General features: G+C 52.9%; 1 protein-coding gene across 1 annotated transcript; it reads right to left on the bottom strand.

Annotated features, from left to right (window-relative positions):
• Nucleotides 1–1,216: 1,216 nt before the first annotated feature.
• Nucleotides 1,217–19,375, bottom strand: RUFY4 (RUN and FYVE domain containing 4). Its single transcript, XM_028510944.2, has 11 exons — nucleotides 18,564–19,375; nucleotides 18,283–18,386; nucleotides 16,879–17,004; nucleotides 16,441–16,547; nucleotides 15,960–16,103; nucleotides 15,435–15,504; nucleotides 13,643–14,290; nucleotides 12,824–12,930; nucleotides 7,158–7,304; nucleotides 2,591–2,701; nucleotides 1,217–2,043 (listed from the first exon to the last, which is right to left on the bottom strand). Exons 1-11 carry the CDS (start codon nucleotides 18,607–18,609, stop codon nucleotides 1,941–1,943), a joined length of 1,713 nt encoding a protein of 570 aa, XP_028366745.1. The 5' UTR covers nucleotides 18,610–19,375; the 3' UTR covers nucleotides 1,217–1,940.
• Nucleotides 19,376–19,566: the final 191 nt, after the last annotated feature.

Raw genomic sequence — 19,566 nt, forward strand, 5'->3', positions numbered from 1 at the left:
CATGCTGGAGTTCCTACTGAATATGATGTCTCTAGCTCTGGTAAGAACCCTGCCCTAATAAAAGTATCAGAGCAAGTATGACTTTCAGAAAGAGACCACTGCCCTTCAGGGTAGGGTGATGCTTTTGCCCTGATCACTCTGGGAGTCCCAGCTCTGCTACTAGCTCCCGCTCCCCTCGCCTGCTCTCTCCATCCCTCACTCCCCCTGCCCTACCACCCCCAGGCTGACGCTGCTAAGGAGAAGTTCTCACCAACTCTCCAGGGCAGGAACTGCTCTTGCAAAACTGTTGCTCCATGAGTGGCAATGGGATGCAACTCTAGGTGGTTCTGACCCCAAGAGGTGGTCCACAGGCTCTGGTCGGAGCCCGGAGTTGCCCAACCACTGCAGAGCTGCTGATAGTTGCGTGAGGCAAGGGGAACGGGGACAGTGTGCATGCCTGCTTGGGGCCTTGGAGTCTGCCCCAGAGCCTAGGTATTGGGGCAGCAAATTGCCTTGTTATAGGGTGGGGCTCACATTTTTTTTTTTTTTTCAGAAACACCACAACTGGGTGCCCGGTGAATGACACAGTTTGTGTAAGACTTCTTAGGCAGTCAGAGGATATGAACTTTCACCATGGAGCTACATGAGTCCGCATCAACCATCTTTATTCAAGCCTAGCTAAGTGAGCACTGCTCAGAGAGTCACCTGGACCCCGCCCCTCCCGCCTGCCCCTCTCAACTTGGGACCCTTCAATTCACCACTGTGGCTGGGAGGGAAGGGCAGAGAGGCCCAATTTCGATGTCTGTGCCCCCTCTCCTGCCCACCAAACCGGATGCCCTGGGGAGCAACGGCGACTCTCGCACACTGCTAGTGGGAGGGTACAGCATACAGTCTACAGTCTCTTTAGGAAATAACTCAGCAGTTTCTTAAACACATACTCAAAACAGGACCCGATCATTTCCTCCTCAGGTATTAACCCATGAGAAAAACAGGCATATGTCTCCGCAAATATTCGTACACAGATGATGATAGGAAACTGATTTGTAATAGCTTCAAATTGGAAACAACCCAAATGTTTCGCAGCAGGTGAAATGTGTGGACAAATTGTGGTATATCCATGCGGTGGCACCCTACTCAGCAGTACAAGGGAACTATGGGTACGTACAGCAACATGGAAGAGCCTCAAAATAATTATGCTGAGTGAAGGGAGGCAGACGGTGTGCTTCCATTGACATAAAATTATATATATGTGGATATATATAATCTAGAAAATGCAAGCTGGTTTCTAGTGACAGAAAGCAGGTAAGCCGTTGCCTGGGGATGGGGAGAGGAGCGGGGCAGGAGAGATCACAGAGGGAGGGCATGGGGAAACTTCGGGGCTGATGGATGTGTTCATTCTTTTGAGTACGGTGACGATTTCATGGGTATAAATTAAAGTCAAAAGTCATCAAATTGTTCAATTTATGTGGTGTATTATATGTTAGTAGAACCTTGGGAAAGCTGTTAAAAACAAAACAGAACAACAACAGGCCCTGAAGCAGACCCCAGACAGGAAGGTCCTGAGGACCTGGAGACGGGGCACTACCGTGAGGGGTGGCCTGGGTGAGGGGGCACGTGGAGAAGAAAGTCAGGCTGTCGGGTCTTATGCGCAGTCAAGGGCTTTCTGAACCCAAACCGACCTCAGAGCGGACGGTGCCTGATGTTTCCGCGTGTTACAGGAGAACGTCTGGAGAGCGGAGAGCTTTGACAAAGTCGCCCAGCTCTTCAGTGGCGGATGCAGGGCTGGAGCCTGTCTCCTGCCTGCTGACCTGGCTCCTTCCATCCTCCGCACCCCAGTCTGGCAACTCAAGTGCTGTCCGCCTTCAGTGACCAAGTTCTGGAAGGCAATGCCGGTCTGACCACAGGTTCTGGGAGGGCGGAGGGGAGGTGGGGTGGGATGGCCAGTTCTGGGTGGGTCTTGATCAGACGCCCTGGGCTTCTCCTTTCTGGGCACAGGATGGGCAGCGGTGCTCTTGCTTCTTGTAACCCACAGAGCAGGCACGGCAAACCAGGCCTCCACACAGCCTGGGAGCAAAGGTGGGAAGAGTGAAGAGCACAGGGTGGGTGTACAGAGGAGGGGCCATAGCGTTCAAGCATATTCGAGTATACCTGTCTGTTTCTCATATCCCAGCAGGACAGCCCCGGGTCTGTCCCAGGAGGCCTCCGCTCTCCTAAAGGGTGTCCCGATGCGCCACTCCTCTAGGGTCCTCTTATTCCAAATGGCAGGTTCTCCTGATGGCCCACTTTCCTCCCTCCTGTTGCTTGTCCTGCCACTGTGTTCCCAGAGGGAGCTGAGGGCAGCAGCTTAATAGACTTAACGAGAAACCCATTAAGTCTATTCTTGGAAGGGTTACGTGGTCCCATCTTCCAGATGCCATTCCTGTCTGACCTTTCTCCACTGTTCTCATTCATGTCTTTGCTAAGTGCTAGGTAATATGAGTGGCCAGCTTTAAGACGTCTTTCATAAATGCCCAGTTCCCTGTGTGTCTCCCTTGCCCAGAGTGGGCAGGGGGCTGTGGGCTGGTGGAAACGGGGCTGTCCCAGAGGAAGGATTCTGTGTCCTACCCATTACCTGCATGGGTACCGCCGAGACAGCCGGCCAAAGACCTTGCTACAGCCGATACAGCATCCAGGGGCCACGGAAGAGAGGTGCTGAGCCTTCTGCCACAGGTTATCCTTCTCTCTGATGGGCAAATGGAGGGGGTGGGGGGTGGAGAGAGAGAGAGGGAGAGAGAGAGAACACAGATAGGAAAATATAGAGTTGGGAACAGCACAGATGGAGACGCAGAGATGAACAGAAAGAGAGGGTGTTTCACAAAGGTGAAGCATAAGGGAGAGAGAGTGACAGAGGGAGTCTCAGAGACAAAGACAGAGAAACAGTGGGGCAGGGCAACAGAGACACAGAAATGGGGAGAGAGACACAGAGGGACAGAGAGACAGTCACTCAGAGAGAAAGGAAGTCAGGGAGTTGGTGCGGGAGACAGACAGACACAGAGAAGTGGAGAGATAAATGCAGTGGGAGAGAGACAGAAGGAGGAAGATGCAGAGACAAACAGGGACAGACACAGAGAGGGAGAGATGAATACAGAGAAAGATGAAAAGGCAGAGGAAGAGACAGCAATGGTGAAAGAGAGAGAAAAATAAGGAGTTAGGGAGAAAGACTCACACACAAGAGATCAGGGAGACTCCAGCCTTTCCAGGAAGGCTGGATGGATGGTGACAGGTCCCTCTTGCCCAACATGACCTTAACCCACAATTTAAGAACCTGTTCATGTCCCGCCTCCTCTAAGGAGCGCTTCCTGTTGGTAGAGGCCCCTGGGGCCTTCTTGGCCCAGACTCCCATAGCATAGCACACCCATTATTCTGTCTGGAACTTAGTACAGACTGCCCTGAAGTTCTGTATGCTTATGCACCTCCAAAACTTATCTTCATGTTTTTTTTTAGAGAATGTGTTAGAAAGGTGGGTTGTTTTCAATTTTGATTGAAATGATACATGCCCATTATGTAAAATTGAACAGTACAGAAGGTTTGCTATCAAAAGGTAATACACACTTTCCCATTCTCAATGGCAAACCACTCCTGACATCTTTTAGCTTTCTCTCCTGGTGGCACTTCCATATTTAAGTGACATGCTCCTATCTCTCCTTTCTGATTTATCAAGAGGACATCTTCTATAGAGCTCCTTAGCTTGATGTCAGAGGGTTTAGCTTATCTATAGCCATTTCCACTAAGTCCTTCTCCTTCCTCCCAATGTAGTTATATCCCTATTTCTGGTCCCCTTATTGGTTACTACTGGACTTTTACAGCATATTCTCATACATTATTTCTCACTCATTCTATTAACTATAGGTAGTGTCTTCTGACTGTCTTTCTGTGATACAGTGGTGCCAGCATCCCTTTTTGTCTCCCACCTCCTAGCTGGTCCTCTACTCTTGTGCCATCGAATAGGGTAGCCACTAACCACCTGAGACTACGTAAATTTATATGTAACTTAATTACAGTTAGATAAAATGAGAATTTTGGTTCCTCAGCCACACCAATCCCATTTGAAGTACCCAATCAGTCTATGTGACTAGTAGCTACCATTTCGGACAGGACAAGTATAGAACATTTTCATCCTCACAGAAAGTTCTATTGGGTTCTGTTCTATACCTAATATTGTTTAGGTGGTAATGCTTATGTTTGTTGTAGAATTACAATAGTTTTCTGTGCTCTGCCTTTAGGTTGAATCTAACACAGAAAAAAATCAGTGACTAGTATTTACATTATTAGACAATACATAAATGTACTGCTTCAAGCAGAGCTGTGCTGTATAATATTTCCCTTCTTAGAAACTTTTTGTTTTTCCAGGACTTTCTAATTGCCTTTCTTTTATAGTATATTATTTTATCTTATTGGGGTGACATTAGTCAATACAATTATATAGGTTTCAAGTGTACAATTTGGTGATACATCATCTGTGTCTAATTGCCTTTCTTTATTCCTTGCATGACTTACTTTTAACGTAGCCTAATGACTTCCACCCACCCCAATTCTCCATCATATTAGGTATCTTATGGGCTCCCAACACTTCTGCCACAGCCTGGGCTGACTGCTTCCTGGCCTTGCTGCTCACTTGCCATCCTGGGAATTCCCTTTCGTTGTCTCCTGGGCTAGGGCTACTGTCTCCTGAATTCCACATGTTCTCCTTTCTTGGCTTACTTCCTTGTTTCTCTGGGACACATCCTTAATGAGCTTCTTAAGAATGCTATGTGGGAGGTGAATTTTCTGTGATCTGTCTGAAAAATGTCTTTTTCATCATCATCTTCCCTACTGGCTTCGCAGTTTGGCGGAACACAGAATTCTAGGGCAAAACGCAGCTCTTAGAAGTTGAAAGTGTTACACGATTGATTTTTAACAGTTGTTGTGTTCTACTTCTTTGATAAGTGGCCTGTCTTTTAAGATAGTCTTTTTATCTTTGTTTTATGGAAATTTCACAATGATGTATCTAGACGTGGGTCCCCCCGCCCTTTCATTTATTGTGCTGGTCCCTCAGTAAAATCTTTAAATCAAATGTGTCCGTTAGGGCTGGGAACATCTCTCATGTTGTTACCTGATTCATTTTCTCTCTCCCTCTCCCTCCCTCGGAATTCCCGTCAGTTGAAGAACTTCTAGAACTTCTGGATTGATTCTTTAGGTCTCTAATTAGTTCGTTCATATGTTCTACCTCTCTGTGCTTTTTCTGAGAGACTGCCTCATCTTTCTCATCTAACCCTAGTGAATTTAGAAAATCTTCAGTGATATTTTAATTTCCAAGAATGTTTCTCATCTTTTGGCGGTTTGCTTCCATAGCCCCTTCTTTAATGGAAGATGGATCTTTCTTTGTTTATCTCCTTTTTATGTTCTAGACCATCCTCAAATGCCTACAAAAACTGGGTTGCCATTTCATGTGAGAGGAGGCAGTCAAGTTGCTGGAGCTCCAGGTAGCGGACAGTGGTCACTGACTTGTGGCTTCCCTTTAGGAGGGACTGGGCTGGCCGCTATCTGCCGCACCAGGCTCTCAGATGCCAGAACACATTGCTCTCCATTATTCTCCAGATAAGGGCATTTTAATTATTTGCTTGGGAGATAAGCCCCTCCCGCTGTTGAACGTCCTGCAGCGGGGGGAGGCAGGCAGAGAGCAGGGGGTGCACATTGCTCTTTCTAGTGGCTCTGTCAGTTGATTTTTCCTGATTTCTGCCCCTCATCTCACTTCTGCCATGTGTGCTCCCCGTGTCTCTGGGCTCTAATGTTCTAACTTGGGCTCAATACAGTCTCCACTTCTCCATCCATTTTCCGGCTTCTGGAAACTGGCTGAAATCTCTCATCTGTGGTTGGCCCCTCCACCTTTCTCTCTGTTGTAGGTTTTATTCTTTTACAATCACTTTGGTGAGATCTGAGGATGGAGAACAGATGCTGTGTGGTCAGTCTAGCATCTTGATGCACAAGTCAACCTCCATGGCTTTCTTTTTTTTTTTTTCTTCACTTTTTGCTTAGGGCCATGTCTTCCCAAATGCTTTTGCAGGGGACATTATATTATATAGTTTGGGACCTTCGGATGAATTTCTTCAGCACTAGGAAAAACGTTTGTCTCTCTGTTCATGAACTGGTATATTTCCTCTGAATGGACAGTGAATTTCAGGTAAGTTGCTGTGTTTCCCTTTTTGATTCTGCTGCCACGTTTTAACCCTAACGCTAATCCTAACACTTTGGGAGTATATATTTTTTGTCTACCATAAAATCTTCCACTTTTCTTTAACAATCATATATCTATATCTCTATATCTATCTTTTATCGTTAGCTACTTCAAATTCTTTTGTGAGATACATAGCTAATTTTTTATATCTCCCTTCCTCCCATTTGACAGTTCCTGGGAGGAGATCACCCCTTAAGTTTTTTGTTTGTTCTTTTCAGGTTGATCTCTCCCTTTTCTCATCTTTAATGTCACTTGGGTTTTGTGCTAGAGGATTTAGTCCTAGATGATCCTGCAGCAACCTTCCTGTTCTAATGGAACCTGAGAGCAATGGTTTCTTACCTCCTGGACTGGGTAAAGGATAATGAACTGGATTATCTCCCCACTAGACTGAAGAACAGAGAGCAGGCTTTACCTATCTCCACCATCCCTCAGTGAACTTGGAATTGATCCTGGGGAGCTCCACCGTTGGAACCTAAGACAACTGACCCAGGACGGCTACAGACCCTGTGATCTGAGGAAGTCCAGTAGGCAGGCAGGTGTAGGATATGCGATTACCTCTTGGTTACCCTGCCCTTTTTCTAATTCCTTCTAAGTCCATGGGCTCCTTTCCCTTCTCCTAACTTTAGTAGGTATGTATGTACGTGGAGGTTGGTTTGGGTGGGGGGCATGCATTAGAGTCAGAGGACTCTATGTCATTTTTATGCTGTGTGTCTTTGGTGACCCAGTCAGCCTCTCTGACCCTCAGTTTGTAAACTGGGAATAAGAGCAACCAAAAAAAAAAAAAAGAAAGAAAGAAACGAGTTAGTATATATAAAGGTCCAGCATCCTGCTTAATAGTTGCTAGTGGAGCAGAATTTTCATCCCCCAGCCTCTAGTTCTCATACCATCTCCCCTTCTGCACCCTGGTCACTGGCCCCCCACTTACTGAATCAGTTCCAACACCCGCCTCTTCATGGCCTGGACCAGGTCCCGCTGCCCTTGGAGCTCCTCCTCGTACACGGCGCTCCTCCTTTCAGCCTCCCGTTGCTTCTGCTCCAGCTCCGCCTGCAGCCGGGCTCTCTCTTCCTGACACCTGTGCACAAAAGGCAGGCTCCGTTCTCAGGAAAGAAGCCCAGCTTTTGGCTGAGCTGGGCGGGGCCTCTGCCTGACGGGGAGCCCATGAGGGGGCTGGGCACCCCCTGCAGTTGAAGTCCACACCCACACATGCCACACACTATACACACATATACCACATGCCCCCCACCACACCATACATACACACACAACACTACACACGCACATCCCCCCACTATACATGCACACCCCTTACATTATAGGCATACACCCCCACACTATACATACACACACCACATATACACACCCCCACACTACGTATACATACACACGCCCTATACTACACACACCCACACTACACACACACATAAGATCACACATATCACATATACAATACATGCGCCACACTATATATGCATACACTACAGTACATACCCACACCATACATGCACATCACATCACACACACATTACACACACACACACTACACATACACACACTACACATACACCACACTATACACAGACACATACATCACATTACACATATACATACACACCATGCACCAAATACACTTATAACACAGTGCACTCACATTCATAGCACATCACACACACCACATACCACACACACATTGCACCACACACCAGACACACACTCACAACACATACCACACAGATCACACACTACATGCCACACATGCATACCACACACTATATACCCCACACCACATACAAGTATACCATACACCATACACTCACACCCCACCACATGCACATTACACACACTCCCTACCACACACTCTCTCAACACGCCACACACCACACCCCACACTGAGCTGTGTGCGGACTGACACTACAGGCCGATTTTCTACCAGCCGTGCGGAGGAACGAAAACAGGGCCTAGTGTCGTGTCTTCCTTTCCCGGAGATGAGCCAACATTTCCATTTGTTTTCCTTTCAGAACCATTTCCATTTTAAAATGTAAACCTTCTGAAAGACATATTCACAGTCCTGGCGGCTCTCTGGGGGAGGGCGGGCGGGCGTCTGGGCACCCAGGCTGGATGGGCTGTGTCCCGCTGAAAATAACCGCGGTGCTTGGGGCAGGGAAGGGAAGTGGTGTAGGATCTGGGGTGGCTTTTGGCTGTAAACTATTTTGAAAAGTTAATGTTAACATTGTCTTTTCAATTAAAAAAAGTAATACTAAGCATATGGCTTTCTTAAATTTCTATTTCAGCTTTAGGGTTGGAACCTCTTCGGCTCTATTCTTGCTTCTTCTTTTTGTCTTTAGTGGCTTTCTAGAAGGTTCCAAGAAATCTACTAGACTGGAAATACAAAGGTCCCAGCCTCTTACTCCATCTCGCAGACCGGAGGGTGCTGCGATGGCCGTGCGTGTCCCACGGCCTCTCACGCGTGTGCACATGCGTGCCCACAACCCTGGGCCAGAGTGTGTTTGGGGGGAAGGGGAGGCTTGCAAGAGGCTTGACAATGAATTGAATTATTACTTTTTAAAATGCTTCCATGTAGCCAGCCGCAGCGAAGAAAACTGGGTGGGCCATGCCATCCAATCAACAGAAGGGCACTCGAATTCCGAAAAAGCCAATCCCGGCAGCCATAACAAAGAGAGTTTTTGTGCTCAGGCGCTGGATCGGGGCCACGTTTGGACTTCCAGTGACCAGTCTAGTCTTCCGCCTCCTCCTTTCTTAGCTGCTGATTTCATTTTCCTAAGACAGTTTACTTACCCAGTGACCCCAGGGCCTGTGTTGTGGCCCATGCGGCCCTCAATGTGACAACCGTGGTTACTGTGTGTCTTTGAGGTGGGAGGGAATAACAGCAAGCACCTACTGTGTACCAGCAATAGAGCAGTGCCTGTGGCTCCTGGGGAGCTGACAGGGTGTTTGGGGCGGCGGTCAAAACAAATGACAGACCAGAAAGATAATTTAAGCTACGACAGAGACAAAGGAGGGGTTGAGGCAGAGACTTGGGAGGGTGCTCAGGGAAGGCGTCTTAAACAAGGCGACTCTGAGACAGAGATAAAAGATGGGAAGTCAGCCAGGCACAGCTAGAGAAGGGCACGTGCAAAGGTCTGCAAGTTGGAAAGAACTCAGCGTGTCTGAGGAACGGAAAGAAGGCTGGTGAAGCTGGAATACCAAGAATGGCAGGGGTAGCAGAGCCAGGAGATGAGGTGGGGAGGTGGGCGGGGCCTGAGCTGCCCCTCAGTGGCCCCAAGAGAGCTGGACTTCAGTCTCAGTGCAGTGGGAAGCCGTTGGAGTATTTAAAGCAGGGGGTAACAGACACTCCTAGTTTAGGAGGGGACATGGAAGGAATCAAAGTCTAGAACACCTACTATGTGCCAGGCATTAAGCTCAGTGCTTTAATAGCCTGTTTCATTTTGTTTTTGCAAATTTATGGGACAGGTATTATGATCATAATTTTCTAGGAAAGAAAATGGAGCTTCAGAGAGGGAGTGACTCTCACCCAGGGTCACACAGCTTGGTAAGTGGAGGGAACAGAATCTGGATGCCTGCCTGTTTAGCTCTAATCTCTGTGTCTTCTCCCCACACTTGTATCCATGCTGAGCCCTGATCACCAGTGGTTTGTGGCACCAGTGCTGAGTGGGCAGCTGGTGGGAGCAAGGGAAAGTCCTTATGAACCCTGGGCGTGCCTCAGAGGAGCTCAGCTGAGCTGGAAGAAAGAACTTTAGAGCTCCAACCATCTCTTTTTGCAAATTGGGCCCCTGAGGCCAGAGAGGGAAGGCCAGTTTCCCAGCGACACACAGCCAGGAAGCCAGGGAGTGGGTGCTGTCAGTCCAATATCTAGTTCCGAGTGTGTTTGCAGAGCAACTACAGGCTGGTCTGCTCTGGTGCTGGCTGCCGGGATGCTCTGCTGTGTCCTCCCCACGCATCTAGCCTGGGGCTCTGCACCCCGCCCACTCTCCGTCTATCCTCCACAGTACGGCTAGGACCACCCTTTAAAAACCTAAGTCACACCATGAAACCCCCTGCTAAATATTCTGTTCCAGCGTCCCACAGCACGGGCATCTCTCTCTGCCTCCACCAGAAAGATGGCTTGTCCCCAAGCACACTTCTCCTGGCCTTCTTTGCGTTTGCTGGGCCCCTGCCTGGAGCATTCCTCCCCAGACACCTGCCTGGCCCAGTTTTCCTGTGGATGGGGTTTCACCTTAAATGTCACCTCCTCAGAGAGGGCTTCCCTGATCCTACATCTAGAAGACTGTCCTGTCTCTCTGTCCCTTTCCCTGGACTGATTTTTCTCCATAGCGCCTATGACCACCTGACACTGTGTTTCTATCTGTGGGTCTACTGTCCGTTTGCCCAGGTCTGTGAGAGCAGACCTGGCCTGGTTTGTTCACTGCTGTTCCCCCTACTCCCACTCACGGCCACAGCAGAGGCACAGGGAGTATTGCTGACGGACTGAGTGGGCCCTGTGGCACTTCTGTGCCCTGGTGCCCAGACACCTGTTACCAGTTTGATGCCCGAAGCCCCCTTTCCCGGAAATGAGGTGCTTTCCCAGCCTCTGGAGCTTCTGTTACTCACTACCTGCATTTCCCTGACTCCGCAACAGACCCCAAGCCCACACCTCTCTCCTGAACCCCACACTCAGTTGCCTTCCCCGAGGCTCCGCCTGGGTGTCTAACAGGTGCCTCAAACCCACCACGCTCAAAACTCAACTCCTGAACGCTCTGCAGAAACCTGCTCTGCCTCGGGAGACAGTCAGTGGTGACCCTAGCTTCCCCCACCCGGAAACTCAGAGTCGTTCTTGACTTCCACCTTCCTCTCGGACCTCACATCCGATGCCCCCTGAAGCCTGGCCTCACAGCGGATCCAGAACCCAGCAGCCTCTCTACACCTGCACTGCCACCAGCACAGCCCGAGGCTCCGCGGCCCGCCCCGTGCGGTGGGGGAGCTTCCTCCCTGCTCTCCCTGCTTCTACCCCTGCTTCCCCCACACCAGCTTCACAGAGCCCTGGGAGACACGGGTCAGTCCAGGTACACCTATGGCACACCTATGAGACAGAAGACAGATCAGTGGTTGCCTAGGGCCAGGAGGCTGGAGGAAATGAGCAGTGAGTGACTAACTGGTACAGGATTTTCCTGGGGGTGACGAAGTGTTCTAAGATTTACTGTATTGATGCACAGCTTTGTAAATGCACCAGAAACCATCAAATTGTTTTAAAAAGCAAATAAACATATCTTTTAACATTAAAACAAATAGTCGTATTGTATCCTTTCCCCGCTCAGAACTTGGCTCCCATCTCAGTCTTAGTCAAAGCCAAGGTCTTTGACCTGGTCCCCATCACCCGCCTGACCTTTCCCTACATCCCCTCCGCCCTTCACCACCCCCAGGCCACGATGGCCTCCCTGATGTTTCTAGAACCTGCCAGGCTCATTTGGGGCCTTTGCTCTTGCTGCTCCCCCCTGCCTAGCACACTCCTCCGCCACATATCCAAATGGCTCGTGCCTCACGTCCCTCAGGTCTCCGCCCAAATATCGCCTTTTCGGGGAGGCCTTCCCTGACTACGCAACCTTATTTCTCGTCACCTCTGATACTTCCGATTCTCCTTCCCTGCTGTAGTTTTTTCCTTAGGACTTAGCACAGTTTGACATTCTATGTATTTTACCCGCTTGTCATATTATTGACAGCCTCTGCTGCTAGAATGCAAGCTCCATAAGGCTGGGAATTTTGTCTGTTTTGTCCACACGAGGATTTCCGGCACACAGAACCGGCCTGGCACAGAGGGGACACGCTGAGTGTCTGTGGGACAACAGGTGGCAGGGCGACAGTCTGTGAGACAGGGGCTCCCCCCAGCTGCAGCCTGCAGCCTGTCTGGATCCCCAGAGGAAGCCCGTGACTGGGCGAAGCCCCTGCCCTCACTTAGGGCCTGCAGCACAGAAGTCTTTAGCACTGGGAGCAGCTGCCAAAATAGCAGGAGGGCCCTTTGGGCAGCATCTTTGGGCCTTAGTTTGCTCATCTATACTATATCACGGGGATTCTTAGAGAGCTTATCTCATAAGGCTGTTGTGCAGAAACACCTAGAAAAGTGCCAGGGATGCAGTACATATAGTTATGATTATGATTATCCAGAGGGTGGGAGAGAGCTTGTGCAACTGGGAACAGAGGAATACTACGAGGAGTGTGGTGGGGCAGGGGGGCAGAGTGGATTGCAAAGAGAGAAGAGCAGCCCAGGAGATGCAGCAAAAAGGGGCCAGCGTGAGCATGGAAGGAAAGGGGCGGGGAGAGGAGGTATAGATCTCTCCTGGTCGCTACACAGGAAGGCCAGTGAGGGAGGGGGCAGGACAGGGGGACGGGAGGGCATGGGAGGGGAAGGTGGGAGCCCTGGGAGCAGGAGCAGTGCCCTGGGTGCCTCAGCGTCCCCAGACTGTGCCCTGCACACGGCTCGATGAACAAGGGGAGCTCAGAGGAAGCCTGCTGACTGAATGCTAGCAGGAGCCAGGGAGCACCACCTGTCCCTCTAGCTTCCTGGCTCTCACGCCCATGGGTGCTGGTGGTTGCCAAGGTTACCTGGTGAGCTGCTCCTGCAGTGCCTTCAGCTGCATGTCCTGCTCCTTCCGCAGTTGCTCCTGGTGCTGGGCTTGCTCCTTGGTCTTCTGGAGCCTATGTCTGAGGCTCTGGGCAGGGGAGGGGAGGAGGCAGCGGAAGGGAAGATGAAGAGGGAGGACAGAGACCCCAGCCCAGGGAATGACTTGACAAACATCCCCAAGAGACCTCAGGCCATGTGAGACCACCCTTGCGAGGAAGGCAGGATGGGGGACAGCCCTGGGAGCTGTGACGCCTGGCTCTGCCCGTGGGTGAGCCTAGAGACACCACGTCTTCCTTCACCGAGCGATGGAAGTTACAAGGCTCAGGAACCTGTGACAGGGTGAAGCCCCTGCACTGGCTAGGGAGCAGGATGAAGGCTTAAAACAGCCTTGGGTGACCTCCAGGGGACACACCTACAGCAAGAGCCACTCAGCAAGGTCTGCAACAGTGGAATTTACACACTGGCAGGAAACGTGCCCGCAATGGGGGCTATGAAACCCAGAACAAGCAACTGCCCTGAAGACCTGTCGCAAAGGTGTCCCCAGTGCCTACCGGGACCAGGCAGGGAGTACTGATGAACACAGTGGGCCTGGTGTGAGGCAAGGGGTACAGGTGGGGATCTTGGTGAACTGAAGAATGCACGGCTTTCAAAAGACATCCTCGACTAATAATAATCCTGTGCAGGCCAATAAATACTGATCTGTGGGCTGGAGTGGTCCCCAGGTGACCCCTGAAGACATCCAGCTGTGGGCCAGCTTAGACTGGGGAGGACAGATGGGCACACAGCTGAGCGGCTCTCACCTCGACTGCATCTTGCAAGGCCACGTCTGGTCCCTCTTCTTCTGTCCTGGTCACACTGGTCACTCCTGTTTGCTCCTGTGGCTTCTCGGTGGCGGAGCCTCCCTTCACTCCTGGGCTCTGAAGGACGCTGGGCTCCCCCAGGATGCCAGGCACCTTGCCCTCCCCTCTGCTCCTTGACATTGTGTCTTCATTTGTCCCTCTGGAGCCGGAGACCAGCAGCCTCTGGACATGACCCCACTCTGCCTCCCTTTCATGAGTCCCCTCTGTGGTTCTCTGACCCCCTGCACTCAGCAGCACCCCTCTGCCCTCACACTCTGTCTCTACCGCCTCCTTCAGAGCCCGCCTGGCCCCCTCCCCCTGACCCTGGATGCTGAGTGTTGAGTTTCCCAGGCAGAGGCTCGCCCTTGGGGCTCCCATGTCCTGGTCTTGCTGCGGCTCCTCCCCCTCTGGTTCCCACATGCTGTGGGGGACCCCGAGGCTTCTCGGATCGTCTTTCTTCACTTCCAAAAAGGGGGGAAGATGCCCATTTTGCTGGGATGTGAGGAGTCCAGCCAACTGGTCTGCGGGTGCATCTTGCAGACTGCTGGCTTGGCTGGTGTGCGGCTCCTCCGGCAGGACTCCTTTGGGGCTCCCACGCACAGCTGAGGTCTGCAGAGAAACCCCCAAACCCACCGTCATCCCTCTCAGCACCAACTCACCGAGCTGGTGCATGGGGAAGGCCACAGCCCGAGTGCAACAGGCTTGCTAACTATGTGGATTCCCAGGCCCTCCCACCGGAAATGCCGATTCAGCAGATCTGGGGAGGGCCCGGGAATCTGAATGTTAACACCGGGTGATCTGATCGGAGGCCTCAGCTTTGATCTGGTCAGAGCAGCGGCGCTTGTCAATGCCCTGTCCTCCCTCACCGCTAGCCCACGCCCTTCTCCCTCCTTCATGTCTACCTTCTGCGTGGATCTGGTTCCCCCCTAAGTTCTTCCCACCCCTCTCCTCTGATCCTTCCCTGTGAACTTGACTCCTTCGTATTTTCTTGTCTGAGAAGTGGGAATGGTAATGCCTGCCTTGTAAGACTGTGATGAAAGCTTAGACTGACCGACAGCCTGCTAGGAGTGCCCTCTGCCAAGAAGAGCTTCCCCTGTGGGTGTCGGCATCGCGACGCTTCACCAGTCACGCTGCAATGTGCTCCTTTAGGGTCTGTCCCCTTGAGCAGACCTGAGCTCCTTCGGGCCAGAGACTGAGGCCTCATAGTATCTGTACCTGGTACCTCGAAGCTGGTGGGGGTGGGGGCACAGCAAGCTTGTGGAATGATGGTGACTACCAGCTACCACCTACTGAGCACAGGGCAGCCTTGCTGTCTCGATGCATCCCTGCAATCTCCCTGTGAGGCATGACAAGTAACTTACCCGAGGACCACGGTTAGTAAGGGTGGGGCTGGGATTTGAACCAGGTGATCTAGCCCTTCGATCGCTCCCTGAACTGGAGACTTTTGCAAATTGTCCAGAAGAGGTTATTTCCCTGGTCTGTTTCCTACCAGTTTCTGGTCACCCTCTCCAGCACCTCCTCCTCCCATGGGCCCCACCGGCTCCTGCAGATGGTGTCGGTGGCCCATTTCTCTCCCCGATACCCCCACCATCCTGGGAAAATGGCCTTCACTTCTGTGGGCCCCTAGTCCCCAGGTCCACACATTGGCCTCTCTGTGTCTGTCCACTGGGTGCAGGACTCAGCTACTGCTCAACCTGGGGTCCCTGCAGAGATGGAGAGGAGGCAACTGAGAGGGAAGGTCAGGCAGGAGCACCTCCTTTGGGGAATCTCTGTTTTTTCTGGGTCTTCTTCCCGGGGTCCGGCTGGAGTTGGAGCAGCGGGACCTGGAAGTGAAAGGGCAGGGGGACCCTGGGCCTCTCTCCAGAGGCAGTCTCGGCTCTCGGATGCAGGATGTCCCGTCTTTCTGACCACCCATTCATTCTGCCACTTTTCCTCCCTCTCACCTCACACATGCACCCCTCTCTCCATCCATCCCTGCATCCCACCTTCCAGGTATCCACCAATCCCATAACATCCCACCATCCATCCGTCCTTCTCACTCTACCCCAGCCACTCAACAGCTCTTTAGAGTGTGCATGCAGTGCAGCCTCGCGGGACATCATGAGATAGCGCTGGGAAAACAGAAGGCGAGGGAGGTGGAGGTTCAGGGGTTCAGGGAGCATGAAGGGAGGGAGAAGCGGATGGCACAAGGGGCTGAGGGCTTGCGGCTAGCTCGGGACGGGTGGCAGCACTGGCAGCAGGTATGAAAAGAGGCCTCCCTTCACGCATACACACTCACTCTGAGAACATGGGCCAAGCCCCGTCCAGGTCTGGCCGCTGCAGGTCCAAGTCGAAGGCCACCCCATTGAGAGCATAGAGGGAGTCCAGGATGTCCTCCTGGAGGTCAGGGTGCACCAGAGGGCTGCGGGGGCCATACCATTCCCTGCGTTCACAGCGACCAACACCCTTGGTCTTTGGCCCTGGTGTGGTTGCCACCCCTGACCTCAGAGAATGCACCTCTCTGCTGCACAGCATCATGGGACAACTCCCCTAGCTGGGCTGTGGCCCCTGGAGAGCAGGAGGCCTGCATAGCATGACGATACCAGGACTGGGGCTCTAACCCCCCACCTCTGCTCTTTCTCCCTTGCCTTCCCCCTCGTCTCTCTCATTTTATTCATCCTTGATATTAAACCACCCTTTTCAGGGTAGAGGAGGACCTTTCACTCGGGAGGGACGGTGGGCTCAGATGGTAGGAGTAGGCGCACGCGCAGCAGCCCCACCTGGTGAGCGGTGGGCTCAGGAGGCAGAGCTGCAGCCACTCGGCCAGCTGTCCGTGGGCGAGGCAGAAGCGGATGAAGGCACGGCCTTTCCCCAGGGGGGTCTTCAACTGCAGAGCGCACAGGGGGCAAAGTGGGCGTGGTGTGAGGACTAGGGGAGCTCAGCCAGCCCAGAGAGGGGGGGGGGTTGATGAGAAAGGTGTCATGGGACTGAGGCTCTGGGAAGGAAAGGGGTGGCCGGAGGGGCGCTGAGGACAGCGCTCACGAGAGCGGAGGGCCAGGCGAGGGCACCTATGGTCGGTGCAACCGGGATGGGCGAGAACAGGGCCTTGGGCCGGCCTGTGTCCCGTGTCCCCTGGCCCCTGAGTGATCCCCGTCAAGGGCCTGGTGGCAGGACCCCCTCATGCTGGGGCCAGCCCGCCTGCCCCTGGCACTGCATACCCTGTCCTGTGAATGGACAAAGCGGGCTGGCTCCGTGTTCCCCCGCTGCTGCCATAGGGCAGCGCAGACAAAGTCCCAGTAATCCTTCCGCGGCCTCAGGAAGCTCTTCTGCTGCTTCTGGTCAAACTGGGTGCAAGCCGGGGGACAGGAATCACGGGCACGCTCCCTCCTAGAACACACCCTGCGTGACCGCTTGAGGGGCGGCCACGTGGAAGAGGGGAAGGGCTTGGGCACACAGACCCGGCTTCAGGTCCTGGCTCTGCCCTTACTGGCTGTGTGGCCAGGAGCGAGCTGCTTGACTTCTCTGCATGTTCAGTGTTCTCATTCATTCCAGAAGTACTTATTGAGCACTTACTGTGTGCCGGACCCGTCCTAAGTCCAGGGGATACAGCAATGAACAAGCTGACCTCATGGGCTTACGTCTTGGAAGAGGAGGCAGTGAACACATTAAATAAGTAAAACTGTATACTATGTCAGAGAGGGCAGCCCACTAAGGAGAAATAAATACAGCAGGAAGAGGGAATGGAAATTGTGTGGTGTGTGCACACGTGTGCATGTCGTGTGTGTGTGCTGTGTTAGATATATGTATGTGTTGAAAATTGAGGTTAGGGTGGCTAGAGAAAGCCTTACTGAACAGGAACTATTCCAGGTGAAAACTGAAGGAAACGAGAAAGTGTGCCATCTGCATTTCTGGGGGCAGAGCATTCCAGACAGAGGGAATAGCAAGTGCAAAGGCCCTGAGGTGGGTGCATTCCTGGTGTGCTTCAGAGGATCAAGGAGGCCCGTGTGACTGGAGCACAGACTGGCAGGAGGCTCACGCAGGCACACCGCATACCCATACCACACACATACACACACCCATACCCATACCACACACATACACACAGGCACATTCCCACCACACACACACACATACACGCACAGGGAAGTAGGAAGGGAGTGCATGTATGTGTGGGGGATGGGCAGGCCATGAATCACTTCAGGGGATTAGAGTGAGCACTGAATAAGGGGGGCCACGGAAAGGCTTAGCCTGGCACATAGTATGTGCTCAGTAAAAGCTAATGATAGTGATGATCGGGGCTCTAACCAGCGGCAAGGAGGGCCAGCCCTAGGACATCTGTGCTTCTGCAACTGAAGCCTCTGGAGCAGGGTGGCAGCCCCCAGCCCCTCCCCACCCTGCCCCAGCCCTGCTCACTGCACCTTCCAGGCTGCAACGACAGCCTCATGTGTGAGGTTAGGTGTCAGGAAGGACCTACTGACTGAGGGGGATGAAGCGGTGCACAGCAGCAAAGGAAGGGTTGTGGCTCTTTCCTAAGGATCTGGGACAGCCCTTCTGGTTATCTGGGCCTGCAGAGAAGGAAGGGGAGGGGACAGGAGGGGAGGGAGGAGAGCGCAGAGCCCCACCTGCAGCAGCTGCTCCAGGCAGCCACAGAGTCTGTGCAGCTCAGCGCTGGCGTCTGTCACCCGATGCCCGCCCCCGTAGCCCTGGAGGATGGCAGAGACAGCAGCTGTGAGGAAGATGATGGACATTAAACACCAGGGAGTGAGGTCTCTGAGGGAGAGGCTCCCAAGACCCCTCACTTCTCCCCCAGTTCAGTCCCAGAAAAACCTCTCGGGACACACTCACCTTTCAGGTCCCTTCTCCCCCAGTTCAGTCCCAGAAAAACCTCTCGGGACACACTCACCTTTCAGGTCCCTGGTGACCTTGAGGGCAGCCCCCTCTTCTGCCATGTGTATTTGAGGATAATATGATTCCTTGTGGCTCCGGAAGTTCAGGCCAGGAAGGAGCCCCTGGGGTCAGCTGTCCAGTGTCCTCCTTACACAAAGGAAGACCCAGGGCCTAGAGCGGAAATGTGGTGTTTCTCCAGGGTCCCAGTGAGTTCACTGGCAGGATACAACCCCAGCCCTTGCGGGCCAGTGTGGGAAGATGAGGGTGTGGCCCCCACTTGTGGAGCAGCTCCTGGGTGCCTGACGCCTTTGTCTCATTCAGCCCCCACAGCGACCCTGGGAGGTCAGCAATTCCATTTCCTACAAGGTGGACCGGGGGCTCAGGGAGGGTAAGTCTCTTACCCAATGCCGCCAAGCTCGAAGCTGTGAAACTAGAATTAGAACTCAGGTCCGTGTGCCCACAGGGCCGGTGCTCTCAGCCCCGGCCTGACGTGGGTGGCACCATCCATGCTCGTGTGCAGGCTGGGCAGACGGAAGCTGCCCCACTTCCCCACGGGGAGCTTCCCCAGAGCAGTCACCATCCTTGAGACACATTCTCATCCTTTCCTGGCTCCCAGCGGAGTGGAAAGTGTGCCTTCTCCGAGGGGAGGGAGGCAGAAGCAAGGCGTGGCCCTAGGGCCGGGACTGGGTCGTGGGGAGCAGGACACCTGGTTTCAACCCTGCTGCTCTCTCCCAGGTGAATCTCAGCTTGTCCTGGCCACCCGGGGGCCCAGGGGCTCGGAGAGGACTACTGCGGCCCCTGAGGGCCAGTGGGCTTATTCGGAGAGCCTGGAGTGAAGACTGGGCCTGGGGCAGGAAACCCCGTCCCTGCCTCCCAGGCTGTGGCTGCTGGAATCTGGGGGTGGGTGGGAGTGAAGAAGGGCTGGGGCACCGCGGAGGGGACAGGAGCAGGGAGACGAGAGTAAGGAGGAGAGTGGGTGGAGCACCCGCCTTCAGGGAGGGAGCACTGAGCTGGGAGTA

Source organism: Phyllostomus discolor, chromosome 4 (genome assembly GCF_004126475.2).
Source record: "Phyllostomus discolor isolate MPI-MPIP mPhyDis1 chromosome 4, mPhyDis1.pri.v3, whole genome shotgun sequence".
Lineage (NCBI taxonomy): Eukaryota > Metazoa > Chordata > Mammalia > Chiroptera > Phyllostomidae > Phyllostomus > Phyllostomus discolor.